At 39.6% G+C, this 27,570-nt stretch overlaps 1 protein-coding gene across 11 annotated transcripts in view; it reads left to right on the forward strand.

Moving 5' to 3' along the window:
• EHBP1 (EH domain binding protein 1) overlaps positions 1-27,570 on the forward strand; it is a 226,009-nt gene that overhangs the window by 152,649 nt on the left and 45,790 nt on the right. For 8 of the 11 annotated variants that reach the window (XM_071582029.1, XM_071582030.1, XM_071582033.1 and 5 more), the window contains 2 exons: positions 1,784-1,927; positions 20,281-20,428. In XM_071582029.1, the coding sequence (XP_071438130.1) occupies positions 1,784-1,927; positions 20,281-20,428 (292 nt within the window). The remainder of the gene's footprint in view (positions 1-1,783; positions 1,928-20,280; positions 20,429-27,570) is intronic. The other 3 variants (XM_071582031.1, XM_071582038.1, XM_071582037.1) reach the window with 1 other exon arrangement.

Here is a 27,570-nt window from a genome sequence, read left to right on the forward strand (position 1 = left end):
GTGAGCAGTGTATTTTTATTATTGGGCAATAAATATGTTGCCTAAAAAGTTGGTGGTGCTGAAAAACAGTCATTACGTGAGAAACTAATTTATAGAAATTGTCCCACTGTTAATCTTCCCAATCTCTCTCCAATTAAAGGAAGTTGTGTTCTTGACTATCTGGAAAATTACTCCAAAACTTTTGCCACTGATTGTGGCAATGCATTTGTTCTAAATTTTGCATACTGAAGGCATCAGTTCATTAAAAAACTTAAAGCTTTGAGTACCTTAAAATTTACCAGATATTTCAAAATCTTGTTTGAGAAACCATAGTCTTGTGACCATGGCCATGATGGTGGCATAGAAACTCTAGTCCATTAAATGATGCTGTCCACTGAGTGGCCTAAAGCACGTTACTTCACTACAATATCCTTTTCCTTTGTATAAGGATAAAAGTACACGCCCACCTACCTTGCAGATATATTGTGATCATCAAAAAAGTTGAATTTTATATACATATGCAGAGTATTATCAATGAATCATACCACAGAAATATGTAAAATATGTTAGCAATTCTGCTTCCAAAAATGCCAAAGCAGGCTTATAATTTTAGCTCTGTGTAGAGCTTTCTTGAGTTTTGCCTTTGTTGGGCTTTGTGCCTGTCATTTGGTGTGATTGCTTCAAATATTTTTATGGGGTTGTTTTGAGTAAGTGCCATAAAGATTCATTTTTTTGCAAGAGAAGTAGTCCGTAGATGGGTGATAATGGTCAGATATTAGTTCCATAGCCAGCTAATTTCTTTCCTTTAATCAATGAAATCTCAATAAGTTTCTCTTCATCTTCATCATCTTTGTGTACTAGAAGAGAAAGGAACAGCTTGGCTCATACAGAATAAAAAAGCAGAAGGCAGGATTTGTTCTCTATGAAGTTTTTCATGGGCAATGGTGTAACAGGCCAAGCAAGAGTTGACTTTAAAGACAGTTCTTTGTTGTTAATCATCAGTGCATTTGCACATGGTAGTAAAATCTCAGATGTGAGACTCACTCTTAGCCTTGAATGCTCAGTTGTTGGTTGGAGTCAAGCATCTCCCTTCCCATGTGGTTGCTGCAGGAGCACAACAGACACCACCTGTCCCATCTCTGGCTCCTGGAAAGGCCTGGAGATGCATTTTCCCAGTCTTCATAGTTGACGTTGACCAAGAAGTGAGCCCTTGGGAGTGTGTGTTTTGAAGCTGCTCATGTTCTCATGTTGCCTACTCAGAACCCCCTTTTGTTGTCTCTGCTCTGCAGATATACTCAGTCCTGTGTATGAAGAAGGGACATTCTTGTGGATATTCATAAATTAAGTAGAGGCAGATATTTTGGCAGGTTTTTTTGCCTTGTACCCAGCCTCTTTGTGTTCAGTTTAAGTTATAAATGAGTGATACCCATATAAGTAGCCAACAAAGTATTATATTTGCATACATATTAAAGTAAATAAGTAAACACATAGCATGTTTGACATAGCTTCTATGAAGCCAGTTGGGTCTTTTCCACAACTGCAGTTTAAGGGCATTAAATTTTGATAGAAATTAAGTTTCAAGAGGAAGGGAGAGAACTCCTATTTACATTATAAAGGCCTATGACTTTTTTTTACATTTTGATCATCTTTTCATTTCTATAGAATGCTCTGTCATCTCATGAAGATGTAATTCATGTGAATCCTGACCTTTATTATATAGGAAGGCTACTGGCTATTAACTACTGTATAAACGTTCAGTCCCCTGAGGCTGCTTTGCTGTTAATTATATTTCTTTATTTTTAAGCAACGTATGTTGTCAAGACAGGAAGAACTCAAAGAACGAGCACGAGTTCTGCTTGAGCAAGCAAGAAGAGATGCAGCATTAAAGGCAGGGAATAAGCAGCTGAGCAATACGCTCCTCCCAGCCCGCACCAAGCAGCTGAATGATGTAAGAAACACTGGCCAGTATTGCAGTTCACAGAGTTAACATTCAGTGCATGTGCTGGGGCGGGGGGCATGCCCTTGCAGAATATTTCTGTACATTGAATTGCTCTGATATCTTGTGTGTCCTTCATTCGGTTTTAAAGCCTGTTTCTCCTCATGTTATGGCCTCCAAATTCCTGGAAGCAGAAGTCTGGGAGTACTTTCTTTGATTGGCACTGCAGTTTCTAATGGGTTGAAAACCAAAAGTTACTTGTTAAATGATAGTGAAGTAATTCATTCTGGTTTTGATTACTTCTCTTTTTTCAGTTAATGTAAATGGTTTTCCTGAACCTCCGATGTCAGCTCCTCACCACTTTATGAGTGTGCTGCTGTGAGTGAAGCTGCTTGTGTCAGTCTTGTAAAATAGTTGATGGAACAATTCCTTTTTATCACCAAAGTTGAATATGTTGGTGAGATGGGAGAGTGGAACTGGGGAATGAGCTCCAGTGTTGGAACTGCTGTGGTTGCATCTCCTGTGGCCTCTACGGTGACCTGGAAGGATCCATACTCTCTGGAGATGAAAGCTAATTAATTTTTATGCAAGTCTTTGCAATGTGTGTTTTGTGATTCTAACTGTTGTGCGTTACAGACTGTACTGGCAACTGAGAATGCAAATGTGACTGAAAAATAATGATAGAGAAAGGCTTGAATCTTTACAGATTCCCATCTTTCAGAGCTGGGTCCTGAGGGGCAGATTCTGCTCTTTCCCTAAGTAGGATCATACAATCAGAAAATTAAGACAGTGATTTACATGTTTCATTTCATTTTCTCAACTCTCTTGGATCCATGCTGGACTTTTTTTTCTTTCCTTAGAAATTCCTCTCTCCACACTGACACTTCATTTTACTTTGAAATATATTCTTATAAGCAGAGAAGTGTTGTTTGTGTAATAATACTTAAAGGTTTTTTTCTTATTTAGTATTTTAATTTTTTCCTAGATAAGTATATGCTTATATAAATTTCACTTTGGGGTTTTTTAAAAATCAACTTTTCATAAAGAAAATGGCGTTAGAGGAGAGTTACTATGGGCAACTACTGAGGCAGAAACAACTGTAATCATAGTTGCCTAACAATTTTTATTCCAAGCTCTTATTTTCATGGGTTTTACAACTTTGCTAGTATTTCATTGTTTGAGCTGAAATTTTCGCTGTTAGCTCTGCTGCCTCAGGGTAATTTTTTTTTTTTTTTTTACTTAAAACCTGTTCAGCTGTTTCTCTGTAGTAGTTTGGATAAAGCATTGTTTCACCCATGTTAAAAACTGATAAAAGTTGTGAAGAAGGTTCCATCCCCTTGAAAAATCTGTTCACAACTGTGGAAATTGTGTTAATAGCACAGTCTTGTCAGAGAGACTTGCAGTTCAGAAAAGTTCGCGTCAGTAAAAATTGTCTGTATGGACACAGCCCAGCAAGAGCATCTTCTGCTGGTGCTCTCCTAAGGCTGGGAGCCATTCTCATGCAGATTGTGGTATTGGAAAGCAAAACTTTCTTTTTAGACTCAAATTCCTGTCAGTGAAATCCAAACAGGAGTTGAAGGATCTGCCCCACTGGCATAACAGAGAAGAGATGCCCTGGGTAGATGGCAACGTGAAGTTAAACAGAAGTGAAGACTCGGTCTAGGCCATGAAAAGCAGCTGAAGGACAGCAGACAGTGATGGAGTTTTTGGGGTGAGAGTTGGGATTGTGTAGGTTCAGACAGCCAGATTACCCATGGGACCTTATTTCATTTGTTACAGAAGCTGAAAAATTAATTAGAGGCCTGCAGGAAAGGGAAGGGCAATCTTTTAGGGTAGCTTGGCAGAGCCAAAGTTTCTTGCTGCCTCCATCAGAAGCTGAAGGAGAATTGTGCTGGCCCAAATGGTTCTGGCCCATGTGAAACTCTGTGCACTCAGAGGAAACTGTGATGGGCACTCTTGACTTGAGTTGATTGTCATATAAGAATGACAAAAGCTCCTCAGCTCAGAAGTGTGTTGTGGAGATGTGATTTGGAAACCCTTAGATATGATAGTAAAGAGTGTTAGAGAAATGCTCTGGAATAAATTGATAATTCTGTGCTCAGAGAAAAGTTTCAGTAGTGTATTTTAGAAAAGGTGTAGGGCAGACAGTGAATGATGAGGCTGAAGTCAGCTACTGAACAGCTGTTTGTTCACTGAGCATTGTCAGTCATGGCTACTGAAAAGGACAAGTTGGCAAAGAAAGTATGGATCATGCAGTTAAAGACTATATGCAGTGAGAACCAAGCAAGGTTATAAAGCTGCTGTAATATCAACATTTTCTAACTTCTGAGTGCTTGACTTACCAAGCTCAACATTCTTCCAAGGCATTTCAGTGGGAGACATGAATTGTGAAAGGGGAGTGTTTAGTGAAGGCTGGTAGTGTTCATATTTCGTGCATAAAGCTGTATATAACATATATACATATCCATGCACATCTATATTCTGCATGAGGATGCTTGTGTGCATCAACATATACAAATATAAGATAAAATACATTGATTTCTGTTTTACTTTAACATATTTGATCTTCATAGACACGAGGCCTTTTGAAGTAGTTGTGGCACTTTTCTACAGGTCATTGCTCATTTGATTGTTAACATTTAGTACAGACTTATTTCTATTCATGATTTTTTGGTCATTAAGGTTAATAATAAGAACTTTGACTCAAAGCAGTGTGGTATGTGTCAGTCTGCTGTACTGTGTAGTAGTGTGTTATCCAAATGAGAGTTATGATAATGAGAATCACCATTTAGTAGTGAAAATTGGACTAGGCTCATTTTCGGGGTGGATTGAGATTCAAAAGAAAATGGTTTAGAACAGGAAGATCTAATTTTAAATAAGAAAACTTTGAAGAGATAGCCCAGGGGCAATACTTTTGAAACTAACTCTTGAAGTTGCAATTGCACCTTTTTTGATACGTTCACAAAAAGAGCTTTAAGCATCCTGGTCTTTCAGAGAGTGCTCTGAGCATCACTCACCCCAGCTAAGTGAAGCCTGCAGTCTCATTAGTGACTTTCTGAAAAATCTCATCTCACAGGCCTTGCTGTTACCACTTTGCATTTGCCATATGAGAGCTGTGAGTTGCTTTCCCAGTAACAAAGTGAGAACAGTGTGCAGTGTGTGGGGCTGTACAGTGAGGACAGCCTGTATCACTGCTCAAAGTCAACCGCAGGGAGGAAATGTCCAGGTGTGTTCCATGGCCATAAGTATGGCCAGGTTACTTGGTGTGTGCTCACCTGATTTGTTTCGGTAAAACTCCATTTTGAAAAAAACAGTGTTCCTGTTTCCCCTCTAAGCATAGACCTTCTTCTGCCTAAGCCTTACCCTTGCTCTGAACCAATATTGTAGGGTCTTCTTAGTAGTCATGTACTCTGAGCTTGCTGTTCTTTTTCTTTTTCTTTTTTTTTTATTTTTTTAATTTCTGTTGCCTCTTCTTTGACTGCTAATTCTTGTGAAGTACTGGCTGTTTTCCTGTGACGTCCATTCTCTAGGCTGTTTACCCCTCTTCTTTATTCTTTTTTCTCACTGTAATGTGCTTCCATCTTACCATGTTTGTGCTCTGCAGTTAGAACCCTGTCAGTATTAGCACTTGTCTTACTTTTTTTTAATCTTTTAGCTCAGAAATGGATGAAGTTCTGGGAATGAAATATTAAGGCACTGAATTTTTTTGTATACCTGCTAACTGAATCTCATTTTCCTCTGGATCACATTTCAGATTGCATCTCAAGCTGTATGCTCTTTCCCTTCTTTAGTTTATGTCTTCTTGTTCCTTCCTCTCCCTCAAACCACCTTTCACCTGCCCTGGCCATGTCAGCTCCCTTTCTGCTTTTTAACTGTTTTTTTCTGAATACCCTCTGTCTTTACTCTTTCTTCCCTGAAAAATCTTCCCTATGTGCCACCCACCCTGTCTCTTATTCCCGTTCAACCCATCTTTCTCTGCTTGCTTCCTCTATTTGTATTTTTATTGGCCCAATTTCTCCCCTTTCTTCCCTACTTGCAGCATGGGAGAAGTTTATTTCGCTGTTATGTCTGTTTATTTGGTGCCTCTCAGCAGCCTTCAGTCTGCAAGCTGTATGCATGCAGGCTGTATGTGGAGGTATGTAGGCAGGTATTTGAAGTCTAAGAAGAGACCACCTTGATCAGAGCCTCCTTGAAATTGTGCTCATGGTTTGGGAGGATCATAGCTGTGTCATTAAAATCGATGCAGCCCTTTGGAGACTGGAGGAATTAGCTTAAGAGCTCTGTGAACAGAGTTACTGATCCCCTCATGGATCCCTTTCTCTATGGTAGATTTATAAACAGCTCAGCCTTTCTGCTTGCTTTCTTGATGTATGTGTGCATGTGGTGACTCTTTTACGAGATGCTTCTGTCATTTGCAATCTAGTAGAGCAGCTGTAATCACTTAGCTTTTAACCAGGAGAGCCTTTTTATTAGCTTACTCATTTTTATTTAACTTGCCTTTTCTCATGGTGAATATCACAGGGCTAGAAGGGACATATCTGCTCCCAGCACATGCTGTAAAATATCAACCTGTAGTGATGGTTGTTAACAGCAGCAGCTTGGCTGGACTGTGATGTTGGGAAGGTGAGGAGCCTGGCGCTGCTCTGTGCGACCTAACTGGCAAAGTAGCAGGGGAGAGGGGACCTTGAGTGGGGAATATTCAGAAGTCCTAGGCCTAAAAAGGCCTTTCCAACAGGAAAGTGGAGTGGAATCTGTAATTCCTGAATCTCATCATAACTCTGCTGTCAGCAAATATCCACAAAGGCCATTGGCAAAATGTTTGTCTTATGTTCCTTTAGTGACTGGTCCATATAAAGAATGGAAATTTACTGCAGCTGTCATTTATTCTGTAAACTCAAATGGCTATGGTTATGGAGTCAGCATGATTACAGAGAATGGAATTAGGAGTTAAGAAATGCACAGGCAACTTTAATTAACCTCCTTTGTGTATATGCATTATGATGTAGTCTTTAATTATGTGATCACATACTATTTTCCCCGAAGCAATTGTGTCTCATTTACCTCAGAGGATAGAGGTGATGTAGAAGGCTGTTTGTCCAGAGGACCTCTGTACTTTTGATTGCAGAAATTGGAAGGTGTATGACAAACAAAGCAGGGATTTTGAGGAGCAAAAAGATGAGGTTGTGGTTAAGGTGCTTGAAAGAATTAAATGCCTTTATCTGAGTTCCTAATCAGGGCTGCTGGGTCTTTTGAACCAAGCTTCCTCCAAATGGTCACTATTTGTGTATCCTTCCTTTCTGGGATGCTTTGAGGTGAAAGTTTGATTTGCAGATATATTGAGCATCCAGGTCTGTGCGGGAAATCCATTGAAGCTGTGCTTGAGACATATAAAGGGCTGTATAAAGCTTAGTATGCTAAAAAAACCCCAACACACCAGGTAATAGGCTTCCCAGAGCAAGCACTCAGTGACAGATCCTTTTAGCTGGATCTCTCCATCCCAGTTCTCATCCAAAGAACAGGCTAATAACTTTCACGGCATATTGTGAGAAGGGAATGTGAGTAATGCTTTTGAGGCCCTTAAATACCTTAGTGGTGGGCACTGTAGAAAGAAATCAAAAGGAAAAATTAATAGTTCTGTCTTTGGAGCAAGATTTGAATATTATGACCTAAAGAATGATGCTACATATTGATGGGCTACATATTGAACAGCAAAAATAAACTGAAGTATTGAACACCACTGGGTAGAGCTCAGGTCTGGGCTGAAGACTAGGAGATAGTGAAAGCAAAGGTGGTGCCACAACAAGGCTCTGTTTTAAAGGATACAGAGCTGGATGAAAATTAAGATTGTGCCCACTGGTTTTATTTCTGGCACTTCCTAAATCCTGTGTCACATTCTTTTAACTCGTTTTTGTAAGGTAGACAGCTTTAACAGGGAGTGCTGCATCACATGGAATTAATGAAAAACAGTGCTCATCTGGCAAAGGATGTGTTTTTCTTCCTAATGGGGCCACAGATAATTTCTGAAGTTACTTGGGTTTTGCATGAGCTAAGGATTCCTCCTTGCTGAATTTAGGGTTCAGGACTCACTCCACTCATACGGACTTGGCAAAAAATATTGCATATTTAGGATCTAGAATAGATTCTGGGATGCAGGGATACCTAGAGGGAAAATCACTCTGTCTTTTTATGCCTTTTGTGAAATAGGAAAATAGTAATTCTTTCTTCATAGGAGCATTCAAGGATAACTATGCTAAAAATTGTGAGGGACTACATTTGGACAAGAAATACTTAAAACCAGATTAATATAAACTGAAGGGGGTGATGTTTCAGAGAGTAATCCTGATGCTGCTGCTGTGCTTAAATGTAACTGTTTCTAACCTGCCTTCTGTACAGAGAAAGATTTGGGTTTAGTTCTCTCTGCTACCGTTGTTTTACATTTATTCAAGTTAAATGACAGCAATAGCTGCCTGCCTCTCTTTCTTTCTCTCTCTCTCTCTATTTTTTTTAAAGGGTTGAAAAAGCAGCAGGGACTGTATTCAGCTTTTTAAGTAAAATTTGCACATACAAAGTACTTCACTGAAAAGCTGTTTCCTCCAAATACACAAACACTGTCTGTGTACAGAGGGCAGAGGAGTGGGCTGTTCCATGAGATTGTTTCTCGTTGCTCAGAATATTGCTTTTTATTACTCCCTTGCTCAAAGGACTTGTTGCAGCTGTATCTAATTCATTTTTAATAAGTTCTTTCTACTTCAGGTGTCAATCTCTTGTGCCCATTGCTTTTCATTTTCATAAATATTTGAGTGCAAAATGATAACATTTTTGCATGCACTAGACCAGTGGAAGTTCTCCGTAGAAAGGCTTCAGAAAGTGACAGAATTTGAAAGGATAGGAGTCTCTATGCTCTTACCTTAATTTTGGTTGCATAAATTTGTACAGATATGAAATATGCCAGCTGCAATGAAATAAAAACAAAGTATTGTTCTAAATGCTCAGAAAAAAAGGTTTAATAAATGGTCTCATTTATTCCTTAAGGCCTGCAATATTTTGCTGCCCCTCTGAACTAATGAGCTCCAAACTGTTCATCTCCAATAAGTGGCCAAAAAGTAAACTCTAGACAACATGAACAGAAGTGGTACAGAAAGCAAATTCACAGTAGAAAACAAAAATAGAATATTTTAATTTGATTAAAAGATGCCTTAAACTCAAGGTACCAATGCAAGTATTCTTTCCTCCAATTATTTTAACATGTTTTTGAAAATGAGTACAAAATAGCTTCATTCAGTTTTTTTTTTCTCTGTGAAAGCAGAATCCCTACTTCTGTTGCATTAGGAAAGGCATCGAACTCATGAGTGGATTTTTTTGTACTCTCCTCAGTTGGAAAATAAATGTCTGTGATTGAGGTGGTAATGTTACTTCATTTGAGGAATCACTCCCAAGTTGTTCCTATCTTGTTTGTCTTTAAAAAAAAATAGATAAAAAATCTGATCTTTATTAATTAAACAGCTAACATGAATTTCTTGAGGTGTAGGACTTTGCAGATGGCAACCTTGGTCCTTTAATATTAATTGGAAAATATTGATTGCAAAAAGACTAGTCTGTCATGCTGATAATTGCAACCAGATTTAGATATGATCACTAGATCTCCCTGAGATTACAAAGAAGCAGTTACCATCTAATTGGCAAAAAGATTGAACATTATTTTGGTAATCCCTGAGCTTTGGTAACTTATTCCCTGTTGTTCATTTATATGTCTTGTCTGTATGCCACTATAAAGTGGTTAAATATGGTGTAAGCTGATAAGACTATGCCGTAGAGTATTTACATTTCATGAGCATTCTAAGTTTTATAGCTGTTTTAACAATATACTTTTCTTTAAATGAGGGTTAGACCTGCTGACTGAACACTTCAAAACCACAAGTGACCTGATATTTACTTCTTTATAATGACAAGCTAAGGTTGAGATAGCCTGATCTCCTTTCCTTGATGGTTAGAACAAGCAAGTTGTTTTATTTAATATTACTCAATACATGAAAAATAAAAACAATCCATAACTTTCCAAGAAGGTTCTACCTCTTTTGACTTCATATTTGATCTGTTTAAACAGTTTCTTACTATGAAGTTGTGATATTTCACGGTACAAAAATATTGCTGTAGACAAGTCCTTGATGTAGCTGGGAAAATAAATCAATTAGTGCAAGTAAACTAATTTTGAAGAAGAATTAGTATGCACTGTCAGTTTTATACCAGAAGGGATTTCCTGAATAAAGCATAACCTTTGATAAAGCAAGACAAATGTTAGCAGTTGGAGTTTTAGATATAAATGCTTGAGTTTCTCAGCTGAATTTTATTGCTGTTATTTCCATAAGCTGTATCTATTTACACCCCTCTTAAACATCTGGCCTAAATATATAAATACACAGTTGCTTATTACATGGCTGTGAATTCAGGGTACTGCACGTTCTGCAGCCATACCATTAACTTGCACGCTGACAGAAAACAGGCTGTCGGCTTATTAAGGGAATTTTGCAATCATCCGAACAAAATTAGTTCCAAAATTTTATCATCTTCTATCCATTTATAAATACTAGCCAAAAACAAAAAGTGTCTGTTTCAGAGCTATCCCTTTGTGCACAAAGCGAGTCCCTGGTTTCTCAGCCTCTGGAATGCTCTTTTTCTCTCGCTCCTAATAGCTGTGGACGTTTTCCGTGTGGATGTTCAGTACACGCTGCTGTGAATCCCAGGATGATATCGCCATTACTTAGAGCTGTATTTTGCATTGCCTATTCTGTTATTGCTCAGCATGCACAAGGGTAGAGTTAAAATCTTTATTCATTTCATTTAAAAATGTTTCTTTTGTTCTCCTTATCGTGTTCTGGCTTTCCCAAGGATATATGCCTTGAACGAAAAGTCACATGTGCATTACTAATTGTGTGCCATTGTATTTACAGTTCCTAGTGGTGGCACTGTGAAGCTACTAATTCTTTTGCTTCACTTGATGTAAAATAATCTGAGTGTCTTTGATAGCAGTGAAACAGTATTAATTGTTTTGTACATTTCTTGGTCACTCTTCTTAGGTGGTCTTCATAATCTATTAGAACTTTCAGCCAGATTTTTGTAATGTCATGCCTCCAGCAGTGATTAAATTGGTAATTAATGAACAGTCCTTGGCAACATAAACCACATCCCGTTAATTTTCCCTTTTGAGTTTCTCGAAGTTGTCGTCTCTGTCAGAAAGCATTGCGCCACCTTGCTACGGCCCCTTGGCATGGAACCACAGCGACGGGATTTTTTGCAGCCATTAGTAGATCAGAGCAGTAATTTCACAGTATTTTGGTCAGGGTAATTATAGTACCAAGTACCGAGTAGAGTTGGGAATTCACACAAGAAGTCCAGAAATACCAGGTGAGCTTCCTTGTGTTCACTGGGACGTTATGATTAGTTTAATTGGGCTTTGTTTGATTTCAGCCGCGGAGACTCTTTGTGCCACGGCACTGCAGCCACTTTCCACTTTAGTGTTTCTGACCTGCATTGACAGGAACTGGTGCAAAAATGAACTCTTTGAAGTGGGACTCTTTGGAGAGGGCAACTAAAAAAGGGGAAGAGTGATGTCTAAGTGGTGTACTGTAGCAAAGCTCGACACCAGCCCCAATACTCTGCGTTTTGCGGGTGATGTGATTCAAGTTCTTTCATATTTTCAGCCAGAACAGATAATATTTCTACTACGTTTGTGCAAATGTCGAGTAAATTACTGCCTTTAAAAACACAGTTGTTTTTTAATCTCTGGCTTTTACATAGCACCTGCTGTTCTACCTTCCTTTGAAGATACAGTTGTTTCTTCCAGCAGAAATTCTGTGAATTGTCTATTTAGTCCTGCAAACAAATCTGGGTAAATGCATTAATGAGACTGCAGCTGCACTTAGCAGTTCACATGTCACAAAATAGTAGGTAAAGGCATTCATACTTGAGTGACTGACTATAGGTGTAGTGGCCTTCAGCAGTACATTGTGCACATTAAAGTTTAAATAGTCACTTGCCTGTTGGCTTCTGAATGAAAGGATTGTCACTGGTCACTTCTCCTAAAGCCTTAATGAAACCAAATAGTTTGCTACGAGTTTGGGCCTAACCATTGGGGTGTTTCATGCAGTCTTGTCAGTTGATGTTCATGAATTGACTTGAACGAAGATCAAAGTGTTTCTCAAAATGGAGAAGCGGGGAGAGAGACAGCTCCTTCAATTGCACCACAAGAGCTAATCAAGCCATCAGTTCTTTATGCACTCTGCGTGCCTTTAGAATTTAATACCCAATGGTTTGTCAGGACAAATTGAAATTCGGGGCTTGGCGGGGGGAGGGTGGGCAGGGAGAATGTCCCTCCTCAGCCCACTGAAAATAAAATACGTGCTTCACTCTTCTGGAGGATCGTTTTGATAAATTTTATCATTTAATGTAAACCTGCAATGTTGATTAAATGTTTGGGGTTGAAAAAAGAAGTTATGGTGAAGGATTCAGTGGGCATTACGCGCCTTCTCCCCGAGTAAAGATTCAGGTTTAAAGTGAAAGAGAAACTAAACTCGGTGTGATTTTTTTTGTTGTTGTTTCTTGGATTGCTAATGAACTTTTTTTGCTGAAACATTTTAAATTGGGTTCAGACGATAGATTTTTGAGTGTCAGTTAAAACAAAGTCATGTGAAAATGCCTCTCTCTCTCCCTTCCTCCCCTTCTCTCTTTTTAATTGATATGATTTAGGCAGAGGAAAATGGTAAGGGGGATTTTTCTATTGCAGAAGCAATTTTTAAGGGATTTAGTCTTATTTAGCCTGAAGGTCTTCACACTAATGAGAGCACTTAAGTTACGTCCAGGCGTTGATTAGACAGCTCATCTATCAACTGGAGCATGAGAATTTGTATTTTAGGTACCTTTTATACATTATAAATTTTTTTTTATTACTTTACACTTTATTTTCCCCGAATTTTTAATTGCCTTCTTTCACATCCAAGGTGTCTGTAATGCAGCTGACAGCGCAAATGCTAACAGGGAAATGCTCCACATTTGATGTAGGGTACATTTTGATACATTTCAATAACATTGAAGTGTCCGTAATATCAAAACTGTATCTGTAGAAATTGGCATGCTGATTGCAAATTGCTACCCAGATACATTCCTTGAACAGCCACGAACCCCCTTAAAGTCTATATACATTTATTCAGGAAACATGGAATTATATATATGTATTTTTAAATGCCTAACTACCTCCTCCCTTCTCTTAAATTGTGAATGCTCTCTCTACCTGTAGGGTTTTTGCCATGTTTAAAATAATAGCATCTTAATTATTTTCTGAACCATTCTGAAAAGTAGAGCTTTTGTAACTTTTTGACATTTCAGGTTTGGGAAAAAAAAATTTAAAACGTTGCCACCAGCTTGCAGTATGAGCAGCCTGTAATAACAGTTAAAAAAGCTTTCTGAACTATTTGACAAGATTTCTTAGTGCTGAGGCCATATGCTGTAGCCTTTAAGCTATTTCTTCCTATCAGTTTCATTATCACCTGCCTCTGAGTCTCCAATATCATCAGTAAGCACATGCAGAATCATAATTATGCCATGTACAAGTTCTTTGATAACATGTACAGTTTTCTTCTTAATTCTTTATCAAATGCATTGATCGTGGCATGTGTGCATTGATCCAGGTCCACCATCTGGCTGTGTGTGATAAGCACAGTGGCATCTTTGCATTTCCACTGTCATTCATTGCGCTACAATTTGGCTGCAGGGGAGTAGTGGCTGGGATTAGCCCTGTTCTGCTACTTACTTGCATTTTAAGTTGACACCTCTACAGCGGCTCAGACCACATTACAAACTGAAACACATACGCACGACTTAGTGATGTGACACTCCTCAATAAGCTTACTCCACTAGCTACTCAACAATCTGTAATTGGATTTGTAGGAATAACAGCAAAAGATTTCCTAAGAATTGCTGGGGACAGAAGGTGAAGTTTTCTCATTATTGGCAAAAGGCTAGGTATAGATCTTAGGCGATTGGTATTTTCCATTAAAAAAACCTGCCAGCGGTTTGCAGGACATTTTCAAAATAAAACCAACCAGCAAAATAGGGTCCAGGGAGATGTAGGGTTTGCACTTGTTCTTTTCATTCTCATCACACAGAAGCAGACAGGGATCTCTTTACCCTCCCCCAAAAATTAAGATAAGGGGGGGGAGGAAAACCAACTTTGGGAGGACCCCTGCAGCCCGCTGGCTTTGTGGGGCTGGGAATGACCCGGAGCATTCCTCGGGAGGGCACGTCCCCTCCTGGGGAGGAGGCTGCCCAGGGTGGCAGTCCGGGAGATGCTGCTCTCCAGTTTACGCGTCCCATACACTTGCCAAAAGTCTTTGTTTCATAACACCACCTTTTTTTGTTTTCTTTTCCTTTTCTTTTTTTTTTTAATTGTAAAGTCAAGTTTACACAAGAGAAAATCCCTTAAGTGGAGCTCGACGAATGTTGACTCCTACAATGAGTAAGCAGCTTTCTTAACTTCTCCCTGTAACTCAGCTGTGGAAAGGCACAGAAAACACCATCTTTAGTCCATTAATCTGAGATCGGACATTCTGCCCTGTCTGGATGATGGCACTATTTCAGAACATATCTCAGCCTGCACGATTGAGACCCTGTTTGTGCCAATAGCATTGACAGTCACGAGGACAGGCAGAACAAGCTCCTGGATCTCGCAGCACCTTAGGTGATTGTTGACCTTAATTATACTTCCCGGATGGGGGGAGAGCACAAACTTGCCTAAGCAGAGAAAATTCCAGGAAAGAAGTTAGCAGAGGGCTTTGTCTCTGCTGTTGGTTTAGGTGAGGATTCTGGATGATCTTTGCTGGGAGCTCTGTCAGTGGACAGGGCTGGGGGAGCACCTCGCTCTCCTGTCAGCGCAGCTGAGCGGGAAGAGAAGGAAAACAGAAAGTGTGTTTGGAATTAGGCGTCTCAGCCTGTCCTTAAAACTCGCCGTGGAGCCAAGCGCAGTGTGGAACAGACGTGCTCGCCTCTGCCATCGCAGAGATATGCAGCTCCCAAATGGTTAAACGGGTTAAATCTTATTTATCTGAACAGAACTTCGCGGCTGTTTTGCAGAATGCTCCAGCACAAATACCTGTGGTTCACTTTGACGTTACAATTTTTATGTTGGTTTCTTTACTTATAAATACTTGAACTGTTAGACCTTTTACTTTTTTCTCTGAGAAAGATGTATTTGTACCAGATTAGAAAAGCTAAACTGTTTCTTTACATTGAATAATCAGCCTGTCATGACAAATCTATCTACTTCTGCATGAGTAGGTGCCAGTTTGACTAGCTTCTTTTAGGCTCACACTGGGTTTTAAGCTGGATCCGTGTGCATGACTGGCAGTGCATTTGTTGGACCAGATCTAAGGAGCCAGAGAGCGTTCAGCTCCTTTTTGCCTACAAAAGAGCAGCCAGACAACCAGCAAGAGGCCTTGGATGTAGCACAAGGTGATACTTAGTCAGCCATTCTTTTTTTCAAATATTCTTTTTCCATTCAGTAAACTAAGAGTTTTTCAGTTTCACGACACAAGGAATTAAATTATCAGTGGATTGTTTTTCTACAGCCAGCATTCTTCACACCAGAAATACTGTACCAAGCGAATTGTAGGTTTTCCAGAACAACACAGATTATACTTGAAAAAAAATTGCTGGTTATTTCTTTAAAAAAACCCCTTAGTTTTAAAGGGATGTTTTCCATTTTACAGCCACGCAACCCCAGTTTATTGTGAATTTGGGGACTTTTTTTCTTAAGAGGGGCAGCTTTGCTAAGACATTACTTGTGATTCTTCCAGTTTAGACTTTGGACTACTTCTGTTTTTATTCTGTCTTGTTTCATCAGTCCATCAGTGCCATGACTCGTAAGCCAGTAGCTACTTAAGACAAGCAGCTTGAGACTTTTTGTGATATGCACTCATGAAAAAATATTTTCTAGCTACATGCAGTTTATTGGTAGTAAGTTAGGCAGAAGGCAGAAAATACCCAAAATGTTTATGTCTGTTTGTGCTTACCACTTCCTACCATCTGACCAGCCACAGAAACCCAAAGCCATTTTTGTTTATGCTGAGTTTTCCCTGCTTAGCAATCCATATTTTGCTCACTACCTGTGTATTTTGAGCTGCTCTGAAGTGGGGGTAGAGACCAAACATAAATGTGGTCCCCAGGGTGATCAAAGATTTAATCTGACCAGATGGGACAAACTTGAGAAAGATTTTGACTTTCCACTCTATTTTGCAACAAGAAAGGCTGATTTTTTTTCTCCCGTCCTTTCTTTGTTAGCAAAGGCGGAGATCAGGCCATCCCCAGAGGAATGAGCAGGTGTGGCCATTTACAAGCATGTCTGGTTATATTATAAACCAACATAAGAAAAGTTTGAAATGGTTTGAAAAGATCTGCTAAACAGTTTTAATGTTTCATCCCAAATCCTATTTACTCAAACAAGAGCCGATCAAGGTCACAGTACAGCCCAGCCTGCTCAAACCTTTAAAGCTCATGTAATTTTTATTTTTCTTTTTACTTTTTTTTTAATTCTGTCTTCTCTACTAACTGAATAGGTACATTTTGGTAATCCTGAATGGGTACATTTTGGTAATCCTTGCCTCTGGACAGGCACAGAAGTCTTTTTCTTTCTGAATGGCTAATAACAGAGCCGTTCTTCCTGTCTAATGATGAAAGAGGTGGCAGTCAAGTTCTTTCTCTTAGATGTGCTGTTCACTAGGTCTGACCACGAACCATTTTGAAACCTGCAGCTACAGGAATCGCTCCTCCTCATAGATACAATTCTGGTTGGATTTTGTTGTTGTGGATTATAACTAATTTAACTCTTTTTATTTAATTTTTTCTCCCAGTCTGACACAGTAAAGGATTTTCTTTCTAAATATCAAATAAATGCAGTTCACCAGATTATATTTTTTCATAGGGAGAGGATGATGCCTTATCAGACTTCTGGTGTAAACTCAGTTTGGATCCTCACAGAATTCTGCCAAAGGAGGACTGAAAATCCCTGGCAAAGGTTTTAGGTTTTTGGATTCTTTTTTAATGTTTTTTTTTTTAAATGTGAAAAGATTGCAGAATTTTTAGTCATCTAAGGAGATGGTTTTTAAGGGAGTGTTTGGGTTATTTTTTCGCCTGCAAGAAGCCACAACTCTCAACATTTTACTGAGTTCACCAGCTCTCAGCTGGCCGGGTAATGGGCTCGAAAACTGCCCTGCCAGTGTTTCACATTCGAATTCACCTTCTCAAATCCACGGCATCATTTTTGGCCAAAGCAATGTCAGTCATTGCCGTCTGCGGCGAGTACAAACAGGACCCCCTAATGGCAGCCATTTTTATTTGTTTCTTAAGATCCAAAGGCTGGTGAAAGAACAATTGGATAAAGTTAAGGATTGGAGAAGCTTGATTTTCTTGTTCCAGTGAAATGAAACTCCCGTCCTTTTTTTTCTTCCCCTTTCCCTTAAAAGCCGGAGTCAGCTAGGGGGTTGTAGCTGTGTCAAAGCCGTTGGGATGCCACTGCTGATCACTTTAATTACTAGGACTAAGGAGGATAAAATTAAAAGTAGCACCATTGAAGCAGTGGAAGAAAGCTTGCCGAGATGTCAGTGAACTGTGAAATATAAAAATTGCATACCAATACATTTTTATAGGAGGGAAACAAGGAATTACATTACTTATTCTTGAGGAGTTTGTCCTTAAATAGTGAAGTTTTCCTCGCTGTGCAGCTTCATGGCAGATCTTTAAACCATTACAAAGTAGTTGGGGGAAAATAACAGAGCAAACTTTAATGTCTCTTTGGCATGTTGGGTTCATGTCAGAGGGTGAAAGATTTTACTGAGTTTTCAGCTGTACGGGGGGGGGGGAAATCACTGTACGTATGTTTGCCTGGTGCTTTCTTGATGCAGTGCTTCTTCTCGTGTCGCCTGGGGTTTTTTTATATATCTTTGTTCATGCCTCCATACCTCTCCTGAGCGCTTTCCTTTCCAAATTCTAGGAGATTGATACGCTGTTTAATACTTTTTCTGTACCTCAAAACTTTATCTGCTTTTTCTGCTCTCAGTTTCATTGCTCCTTCCACCAGTGTTTCTCCTGCCAAGCTCAGTAACCGAGGGTTCAAATACCTGAATTGAATTTAAGCAAGAACTAGGCTGGTTTTTCTCTTATCCGCTGGTGATGATTGGCTTAATCAGCACAAACACAACCCACCATAATCTGTGTTTGCTTGGAGATCCCCGGGATGTTAATGACTATGCTAATAATTCAGGATACAAGTTCTCTTTCAGGAGGAGGGGAGGAAAGGAGAGGGGAGAAATCAGCCCGCTCAGTTTAGGGCATTTCTGTCACAAACACTTAACTGGCCTTATTTTAAACTACACGTGCTGAAGTAGATTAAATTGTTTGATGGTAAGCCACACAGAAATCTTAATTTTGCACATTCCTTCTTAAAAGTCATTTAAGTCAAATCCACACGTTCCTATATCCCAGGAATTAGGAATATTAGAGTTTTGAGCAGTTTTATTTCATGTAAAATTCAGTGTAATTAATGTTACCAAATACTGCGGTTCAAAATAAAACCATTTGTTGTATCAGTTGCCTGTCTAGAATTAAATTAAATTGATCTATTAAGTGCCTAGGACGAGGGTGGGGGGAAGCTTTCCAGTTGTCTTCCTAATGTGTCCTTTCCCAAATAAATTTTTGATAGAACTGTTGCGCTATGCCCTCTGGGAAGTTAAAGGGTGAGAAAGCAAACAAAGCCCATGTGCCATCCCGCTGCCTCGCAGGGCCCAGTCAGAATTGTCTTTCCAGGGGAGGACATTAGGAGAAAAGTAAATCAAGGCAATCTGATAGGGAATCAGGACTCTGTCACTCAGAGGCGAGATATTGTGCTGTGTCCATATACTTTGTTTACTGTAGGGTTTTATGAGTTGTAACCTGCCCATGCAAGCTGTTAATGAGGCTAAATCTTGCTGCTTGAGGATTGAATTACAGCACACCTCTGGGCTAATGGTTATAAACAGAAAGTCCCATTAGGGCTGCATTCGGATTCAGTCATTTGCATTTTTTCTATTGTGCCGAGAACAATGCTGAGTAAATAGCTACAAACAAACAATTTACATGGAAATGGATGAAATGTACCTAATTAGTATTTTGCGCTTGTTTTATTAATGATTGCTTAAACTAAATAGCACTTAGCAGAGGCTCTCACCAGTGTCTGCAGGTGTGGGATGCTCAAGTTTCTGGGTCGGTGAGAAGGCTGCCAGGGTGGATCTCCAAAATTAGGCAGTTTGTTATATTCCATTTAGTTCAGGTCAACAGCCTGTACCTGGGATTTATGCAGGTCATTATGTCAATAATCCAAAATTATTGGCAGGTTAGACTTAAAGCCAAGCACTGACTTTGTTGCACTTATGAGCATTTCTGATATTGAGGGGAGGTGAAAAACAGTCCTAACTTTGAAAGAATACCATGTTTAAGGTGGAAACTGGAATGGTTTCCCTTATGGTTTCACGAAGTCTTGTAGATATGTTTAAACAGATCTTTTTATTAATATTTTTTAGGATGATTGGTTAGTCTTCTACAAAATTTCATGCTGCAGAACTTTGCTTTTTTCTGTAAGTGAAATATTATTGTGCTTCAAGAGCTTTAGCAGGACAGCACTGTCTGGCATGGCTCCAATGTGATCTCTTTAATTGCTGACCAAAGCCCCACTAGTAGGATGTTTTAAAGCAATGCAAAGTCTTTTCTACTCTAAGAGCACCTATTGTTCTTCCAGTAATTTTCATTAGTTAATCTTTTTTTAAGAGAAAAGTATCCCTTGAAGTCAAAGAACATGCCTCAGATTTGATGCCACTTTACACTTTGAAGTCAGCTTGGTGCTTGGAGCAACCAAGAGCAACATCTGGCTTCTCCTTTCAGTTCTCTGTATTTGTGAGTACTACTCAAATGAGTAATTCAATTTAGCAAAACTATTTTATAGCCACGGTAAAACTTCACTCAAATCGCTCATTAAATGTGATTACTATAAGACTAAAGTGTCTGCAAATTTTCATCAAGGTATTTTTATAGAATATAATGTATAAAAGCTTTACATTGCAAATCATTAGGTTTCTAACGCAGTAATAATTTGGGGAATGCTTTAAAAAAAATCTGACGCATGGATGTCTTTAAAAATTGTGGTGTGACACCCAACTGATATCGAGCGTCCTATTTATAATGTGGGCCAAGCACCATGCTGTAAACCAGTTCCTATCATGATGATCAGATTGAGAATGAAATTGCATTTCTGTCAATTACTGAGTTGGCAACTGTTCAATATATCTTAGCAGCAAGATGAAGAGCGGCGTCGGCAGCTGAGAGAGAGAGCTCGTCAGCTAATAGCAGAAGCTCGATCTGGAGTGAAGATGTCAGAACTTCCCAGCTACACTGAAATGGCTGCAGAAAAGTTGAAAGAAAGGTCAAAGGCATCTGGAGGTGAGCTGAGGAACCTTGTATCTTATTCCTATGGCAACCCACAAACCGGAGACCTCTTGGGGTATCACTTTTATTCACGCTTCAAAACACTGTTGTTCATCAGGTGAACATATCAGAAGACGTGGCTGTAGATGTGTTTCCTAAATCAGTGTTGTGTCACTTATTTTCCAACAATTTAAAGAAAAGCATATGTGGTTGACAGAAAAAGATGTTCTGTGAACAAGTAAATCATATTGGCCCATTATTTACGGATTTGTCATTGCCCACAATTTTATGGTTGTTGGTTCTCTTCAATAAATATTTTTATATAGGAGCATGGACATAATTTTGGGGTAAAACAATATCAAAAATACTTAAGAAATGTTATTTTTTGGTAAATACGTTCAAAAAAGTGCTTGGGAAGAGAATTTTAGTGGTGGCCTGTGAGAAGCAGGGGCAATAACCTTTTGATTTTAAATGGCAGTCTTTTGACAAACCACTTGCATTTACAGGTTTTGAGTTGTAATATTGCTATAATGTTATTAAACTGGCTTTGAAATTTCATTAAAATTCATACACCTGCCAGTGCTGTGAGCTGGAGTAATGCAGTGTCACTCAAACTCAGATGGGTGCTGAGCACACACTGCAGTGCAGGCTTCTTCTTGCTCTTTTAATGTCTTCTACATATTCTAAAGGGAAATAGTATTTCTCATGCTAACACATAATCATAAGTCAAAGTGTAAAGAAAATCCAGCTTTATGCTCATAATGCATGTAAATTCAACAAAAATATTCGCTTCTTCTCTACTGTTTTATATGCATAAATAGTTAAATACAGTCTTTTTGCACCCTAAACCCTACGCTTGTGTTCATTTAAGACCAAGCAGAAAGCAGTGAGTTGTACATCTCCCTTTGGATCTGGTCCTCAGTTTTACTGTCTTTGCCCAGTAAGCCAAGCTTGCCAGCATAACTCTCTTTTGTGATAAATGGGGAGATTTCATCCTTGATGGGGAGGCAGTAAGACAGGCTGAGCCTAATGACCCAGTCCTTGGACATTACATAGACTATGGTCTTCCTCATCCCTTTTCACAGTTTATAACTCAACATCCTACGTTATTTGATGCCTTCCTCTTCACTGTTTCATCATGCCTATACATAGCTGTTCCTGCCATATCTTCCCTCAAAGTAGGGTGCCCTGTCTGGGTGTATCCTGGGTGCTCAGCTGCACAGCGGTTGACCCTGTTTAGTCACAGTGACTCACTTGCAGTGTTGCTAAATATCTCAGTGTGGTGCTTTTTGGGATGTGGCCTTCCCATGCAAATATTCATCTGTGTTTTGCCATTGCTCCTCATGCCCTTCCTTCAAACTGTAAACAGTCTCAGAGGTAACTGTGCATGTGCACTAAAAGAAATAGGTATTTATAGAGGGAGATTGCATGTGCACCCAGAGAGTTCAGTGTTATTTAAAGGAGACAGTATCAGTACTGATGGCAGCTCGTTTTCGAAGTTATCACCACTATACCTGTTGGGTTTTATCCAGTGCACCAATTTCACAGCTTTCTACTTTTACACATGCTTAGAGTTATCTCCTTTATTTGATTTCCTACTTTGATTTTTCTTTGTCCATACAGTAGTTTGGCTAATCTATTTGAACTTCTCTTGGGTTTAAAAATTTCAGTTCCCATCTTGTTTTATTCCTCTTTGCTCTTTTCACGTCAATGTGCATTTTATAGCATTTCCTTCTACTTACTCCTTCTCAAAAAGGATGACACATCTTCCACATAGTTCTACCACACCACTGGTAAAACATCAGGTGCCACACTAGATCTCCACTCACAAAATTCATTCTTCTAAAATGTAGTAGTTCTGTGGAATGGCACCCAACATTAACAAACAAAATTTAGAATTATTTTTGGGTTGTCTTTTTCATTTTTGAATTTACACAAAATATTAGGCTATAATGGACAGTCTCCTTGTTACAACTGAATTCTGAATGCTCTCCCTAACTGCATTCGCATTTAGTAGCGTTTTTATCTGTGATAGTCGTGTATTTCCTGTACAATACCCAAGACAAGCTTATTGTGGTATCTTAGGTCTTCCAAGCTCTCTTGACCATTATGCTTCATTAATCTCTTCTTCTGCATTGATTACAATTGCTTTTTAATTTACAAAAAGGAATACCAAATAATCTTTCTCTCAATTCAATTATTTTAGAAGGTAAAAAAGGGACATTTTAGCTTTGTGATTCTGGAGCTTTAAAAGACTAACTCTGCCTTATGATTGTCGGTGAAAATACGATCTCTTTCATTGTTTCTATGTGCTCATTAAGAATTTCGTACTTTGGCACTGGTGCAATATTCTCTGTTAAAAGGCTTTATTTAATCATGGTCTGAAATACTCAAATGCCTATGGCAAGTTGAAACTTTCCTGGATAAGCAGCATCCTAGCAATGAAATCCAGCCTTTTTCATAGGTTATTTGGCATGTGAGACAGAAAATACTTCTTCCTGCCAACTGCCAGAGGGTTTGGGATGGCAGCTTCAAGTTTATTAGATGTCCTACTACCTTCAGGCTGATAAGCAGATGCCTTGAGATGGATCCAGGGACAGTATCAAGATAGAAATCCAAATTTCCTAGCAGCAATGGGACAAAGGAATTGACATATTATCTAGGTATTGTCCCTGTGCAATGGAACACCCGTCTACTGTTCTGGGACTTGGGGAGCTGTTCCCTTTACTCTCTGGCACATCTCCATCCTTTATTTGAGATGGCGTCTCTGTGAGGATGTGGCTTGGATCTGGGGGTGATGAGTAGGCAGTGAAGGCAGGACAGGGTGGTAAGTTCAAGATTTCACTTCTGAGGCAATGATTTTCAGGGAATGTAACCAGGTAGCACAGGCTTGCTCATCATGCTTAGTCTCCCAACTCATGAAACAGTGTTAAGTCCTCAATTTAATATTTTAACAGGCAGCACTTTATCTGTTGGCAGTTACTGCTGTAATTTCTTGTCCTGACATCTGGTTTCTTGTACATGGAACCAGTATTTCAACTCTGCATTTCTTCCATTCTCTGCCTTTGTTGCCTTTATTACTGTTCAGAGACTCCTGTCACATCCTGTAGCCTTAAAGCGAACTCTGGACCTGAAAGTAGATAAACTAAATATCTCACGATCCACAAGCCGGAAGGATTTCCCAGAGGCAATCCTGAAGGCTGAAGGCATCTTCCCTAAACAGCAAGTACTGCTTGTGCAACTCCAGTGGCAGCTTCCATGTGCTTCTTCCAGTAATGTAATCCAGCCCCATCAATGCTTTTGCTTTTCTGTGAAAATTATTCCGTTTTGATTTAATCTAGACATTGTTGCCATCTGCTGCAACTGCTTCTCATGTGGACAAGCTTAAACCAAGTCAAGAGAATATCAGTTTAACCACAAATTAGCCTGACCTTAATCTGAATAAGAGATGAGCTATAAAATGCCTCTGGATCTTTTTCCACCAACATTCTGCCATATCCATTTGGTTCCAAAAGATACTTACTTCACTCTCTCCTGTCCAGACTGCAGTCCATGCTGGATAGGTAATGGTCAGCACAGTTTAGTTGTTGACTTAATTCTTTATCTCTAATTTTGTTCATTTCTTCATGACATCGTAAAGCTTTGCTGACTTTCTAGGATTCAAATTTACATACTTTTCAAAGAAGCATTTCTTCAGTCCTCTTCTAAATATATGCCCTGGTTCTAGACCAAGTGCTTTAAATTTTTCACATTAGCAATTTGTTCTTTTCATGAAAGATATCTGTTATCTCTTCGTCATGTTGTTCCTTTTATCATTTATAATTGCAAAATCTTGTTGTAACATGCTCCCTAAACACATTTCCCTTTTAATACACTGGAAGAACAAAAACCTTGAAAAAAACCCGAGAGTACTTTAAATCAAGGAATCAAGATTTTTAAAGATATTTGAAAGTTTCTGAAATAACTTCAAATTACTGCTTTCAATTGATTTTTTAAAAAATAAAGTGTAAATGTTCTGATAATCATATTCAGCCAAAGTCTGCCAACTTTAAATTAAATACTAGGTCAGGTCATTATCTGATACTAGAAATTGGTGTCTTCGACATGTCCATCTCTTTTGTTTCCTAAAATGGTGTTGTCAAAGGCAGTGCCTCTGATCTCAACTTGCTATATTAAATTAAAGAAAATCAAATAATCTAATGTAAGCATTCCCTTAGTATGCAAGGAGTCTTAAACCCTGCCATCTTGTTTAGATTGTTTTGACATATCCAGCACCCTGTGGGATGACTGGTAGTTGTGAGCCGACCTGGCGAGCTGACTCCTTTGGGTGATTCCAGTCACTGCCTTCTAGGCTTGAGGTGGATTTGGTTTCCCTCTGCCGCAATGATGCCTCTCTTTCTTTCTCTTCCACGTCTTCCAAATGTCCATGGTAGCCCAGTCATGCTCTGAGTGTGCCCCTGTGAGCTCCAGGATATGTCTGAGAGTACCATGACCCAAATGCCACTGAATTTCTCCAACGCCATCCTGAAGGATTTTGAGTTGTGTGCAAAGTTGTTTCTCAACAGAAACAGCAGAGATACTTGAAGAAAGCTCTAAACCATCAGAATTGTTGCTGTTGCTGCTTTACCGTGCTCTGTTTTCTTTTCAGTGTGTTTTTTATCCCTCTACCCTTTATCCCTTTTTCCACTTCTTGGTGATCACTCTGTGCCCTTCTGCTTTGTTCACCAACCTCTGCACTACCTGAAACAACAGGATCACCTGGGGGAATTTCAGTGGGGATAGAAAGGGTGACACACAGCTCTGAGTGTTTCCACCCACCAGCTTGAACACCTGAAGCACCATCTGTCAGGTCCTAGGTTAGAAAAGAGTAGTAGACATTAAAAAAGTCAACTTCTAAAAATTGGAATTACAGGGGCTGTGGAGATAAAGAGGTAAAGAAAATATACAATTGTATGACCTTTGTGACAACATTGTGGGCCTGAAGTGCAAACTTCAGGTCTGGTAATGAGGTTCAGTGTGTCTCCAAGACTGATGATGAATGATCAGCATCAATTCCAGTACATACTTCTGGTATTCACAATTATGGCATCTTGGTATTATGTTTAGGATCCTTTTAGTTTATACAGTGTTTGAATGCAGCCATGTCCTGTATTTATAATTAGTATTTTTTTCCTATTTTAGGTGGTTTAAAGTTCCTTTAATTACTGTATGTCTTGTTTCTTCAGACACATTCCAGCCTACTCTTTTTTATCATTTTTACATACATGCATGCATACATAGGAAAGCAATGTTTGTGTAAGTCTGAACAAGTGTAGATAGCATTTGATACGAGATGTAAAAATGAGTAAACACAATGCATTTATTTACTTTGAAAGTACCAATCTAGTTTTTATGGACTTGAATTTTATTATATATTTCTATTGAAAATGTGAGTCAGGATTTTTTCTGGGATCTGCTTCACAGTTCAGAACTTGCTATTTGATCTTCCTCAGGTTACTTACTCTTTCTGTGCCATAATTCACCTACATCATCATCATAATTGTAATTATAATAATCACCTACTTCATAAAACATTATGGGGCTCATTTATGAGGGATATTCATAAGCTTCTCTGAGAAACTTGGTAGAAAGATCCCATAAAAATATAATTACAATTTTTATTTTATTTCAAATTCATGTAGCTTACAAACAATGCTGATTAAAAGTAGTGCAGTGAATCACTTTTAACTTATTCATCAATGACTTGGATGAAGGGGCAGATGCCTCCCCGAGTGGTCTGGGACAGTACCCAGAAGTACTGGGTATTCAGCATGGGAGTGGCCCAGAGTGCTGTGCAGCCCTTCAGAAGGATCTTCAGAAGGACCTCGACAGGTTGGAGAGATGGGCAGAGAGGAACTGCCTGAAGTTCACCAAGGGCAAATGCAGGGTCCTGCACCTGGGGAAGAATAACCCCTGGCACCCAAACAGCCTGGGGGATGACCTGCTGGAAAGCAGCTCCATGGAAGAGAACCTGGGGGTCCTGGTGGACAACAAGCTGTCCATGAGCCAGCAGTGCGCTTGTGCCCGAGAAGGCCAATCAGATTCTGGGGTGCATTAGAAAAAGCATTGCCAGCAGGTCGAGGGAGGTGATCCTGTCCCTCTGCTTGGCCCTGGTGAGGATCACCTGGAGAGCTGTGTCCAGTTCTGGGCTCCTCTGGACAGGAGAATCATGGAGCTCCTCGAGTGGGTCCAGTGGAGGGCAATGAGGAGGATTAAGGGACTGGAGCATCTCTTTTACAAATACAGGCTGAGGGAGCTGGGCCTGTTCAGCCTTGGGAAGAGATGACTGAGAGGGGACCTCACCAATGTCTACAAGTATCTGAAGGGAGAGTGTCAGAGGATGGATCAGGCTCTTCTTGGTGGTGCCAAACAATAGGACAAGAGGCAATGGGCAGAAACTGATGCACAGGAAGTTCCACCTGAACATGAGGAAGAACTTTGCTGTGTGTGTGACCATGCATTGGAGCAGGTTGCCCAGAGAGGTTGTGGAGTCTCCCTCACTGGAGATATTCAAGAACCATCTGGACACAATCCTGTGTCACGTGCTCTGGGATGACCCTGCTTGATCAGGGAGGTTGGACCCACGATGGTCCCTTCCAACCCAACCCACTCTGTGATTCTGTGAAAGCAGCAATCTGTGAGCTTGCCCTTGCTACACTCAACATCAGCGCTCACTAAGCATGATGTTCCAGAACGTAGTTGGCCTTTAAAAGTGGTAGGAGCCTGTAACACCCAGGCAAGGTACAGTGGCCACTGCTCTGTGATAACACTGTGCAAAATGAGGACTAGCAAGTCTCAGTGAGCTGGGGACTCAGTACCTGGAGCTGCTGCCTTTCTCAGGAGACCGCAGCCCACAGATGCTTCTGCTGGCCAAATCCAGCTGAACCTGCCACATGCTGTATTTGGCACACATTCTGCATTATGGAGAACTGGGTGCCTAGGGGAAATTATTTTGACTCGACTTACTGAGATTCAGCACAAAGAACAGTCGCTGCTGAGACCACACTTTATTGTAGCAGGAGTTTTCAGCAGGGACCCCCATGTGCTTATTGAATTGCATCAGTTTAAAGATAAATCCATGAGTGGACAGAATGAAATCTCCTTCCAGATTTGTTTAA

The sequence above is a fragment of the Pithys albifrons genome, chromosome 2, assembly GCF_047495875.1.
Source record: "Pithys albifrons albifrons isolate INPA30051 chromosome 2, PitAlb_v1, whole genome shotgun sequence".
Taxonomy (NCBI): domain Eukaryota; kingdom Metazoa; phylum Chordata; class Aves; order Passeriformes; family Thamnophilidae; genus Pithys; species Pithys albifrons.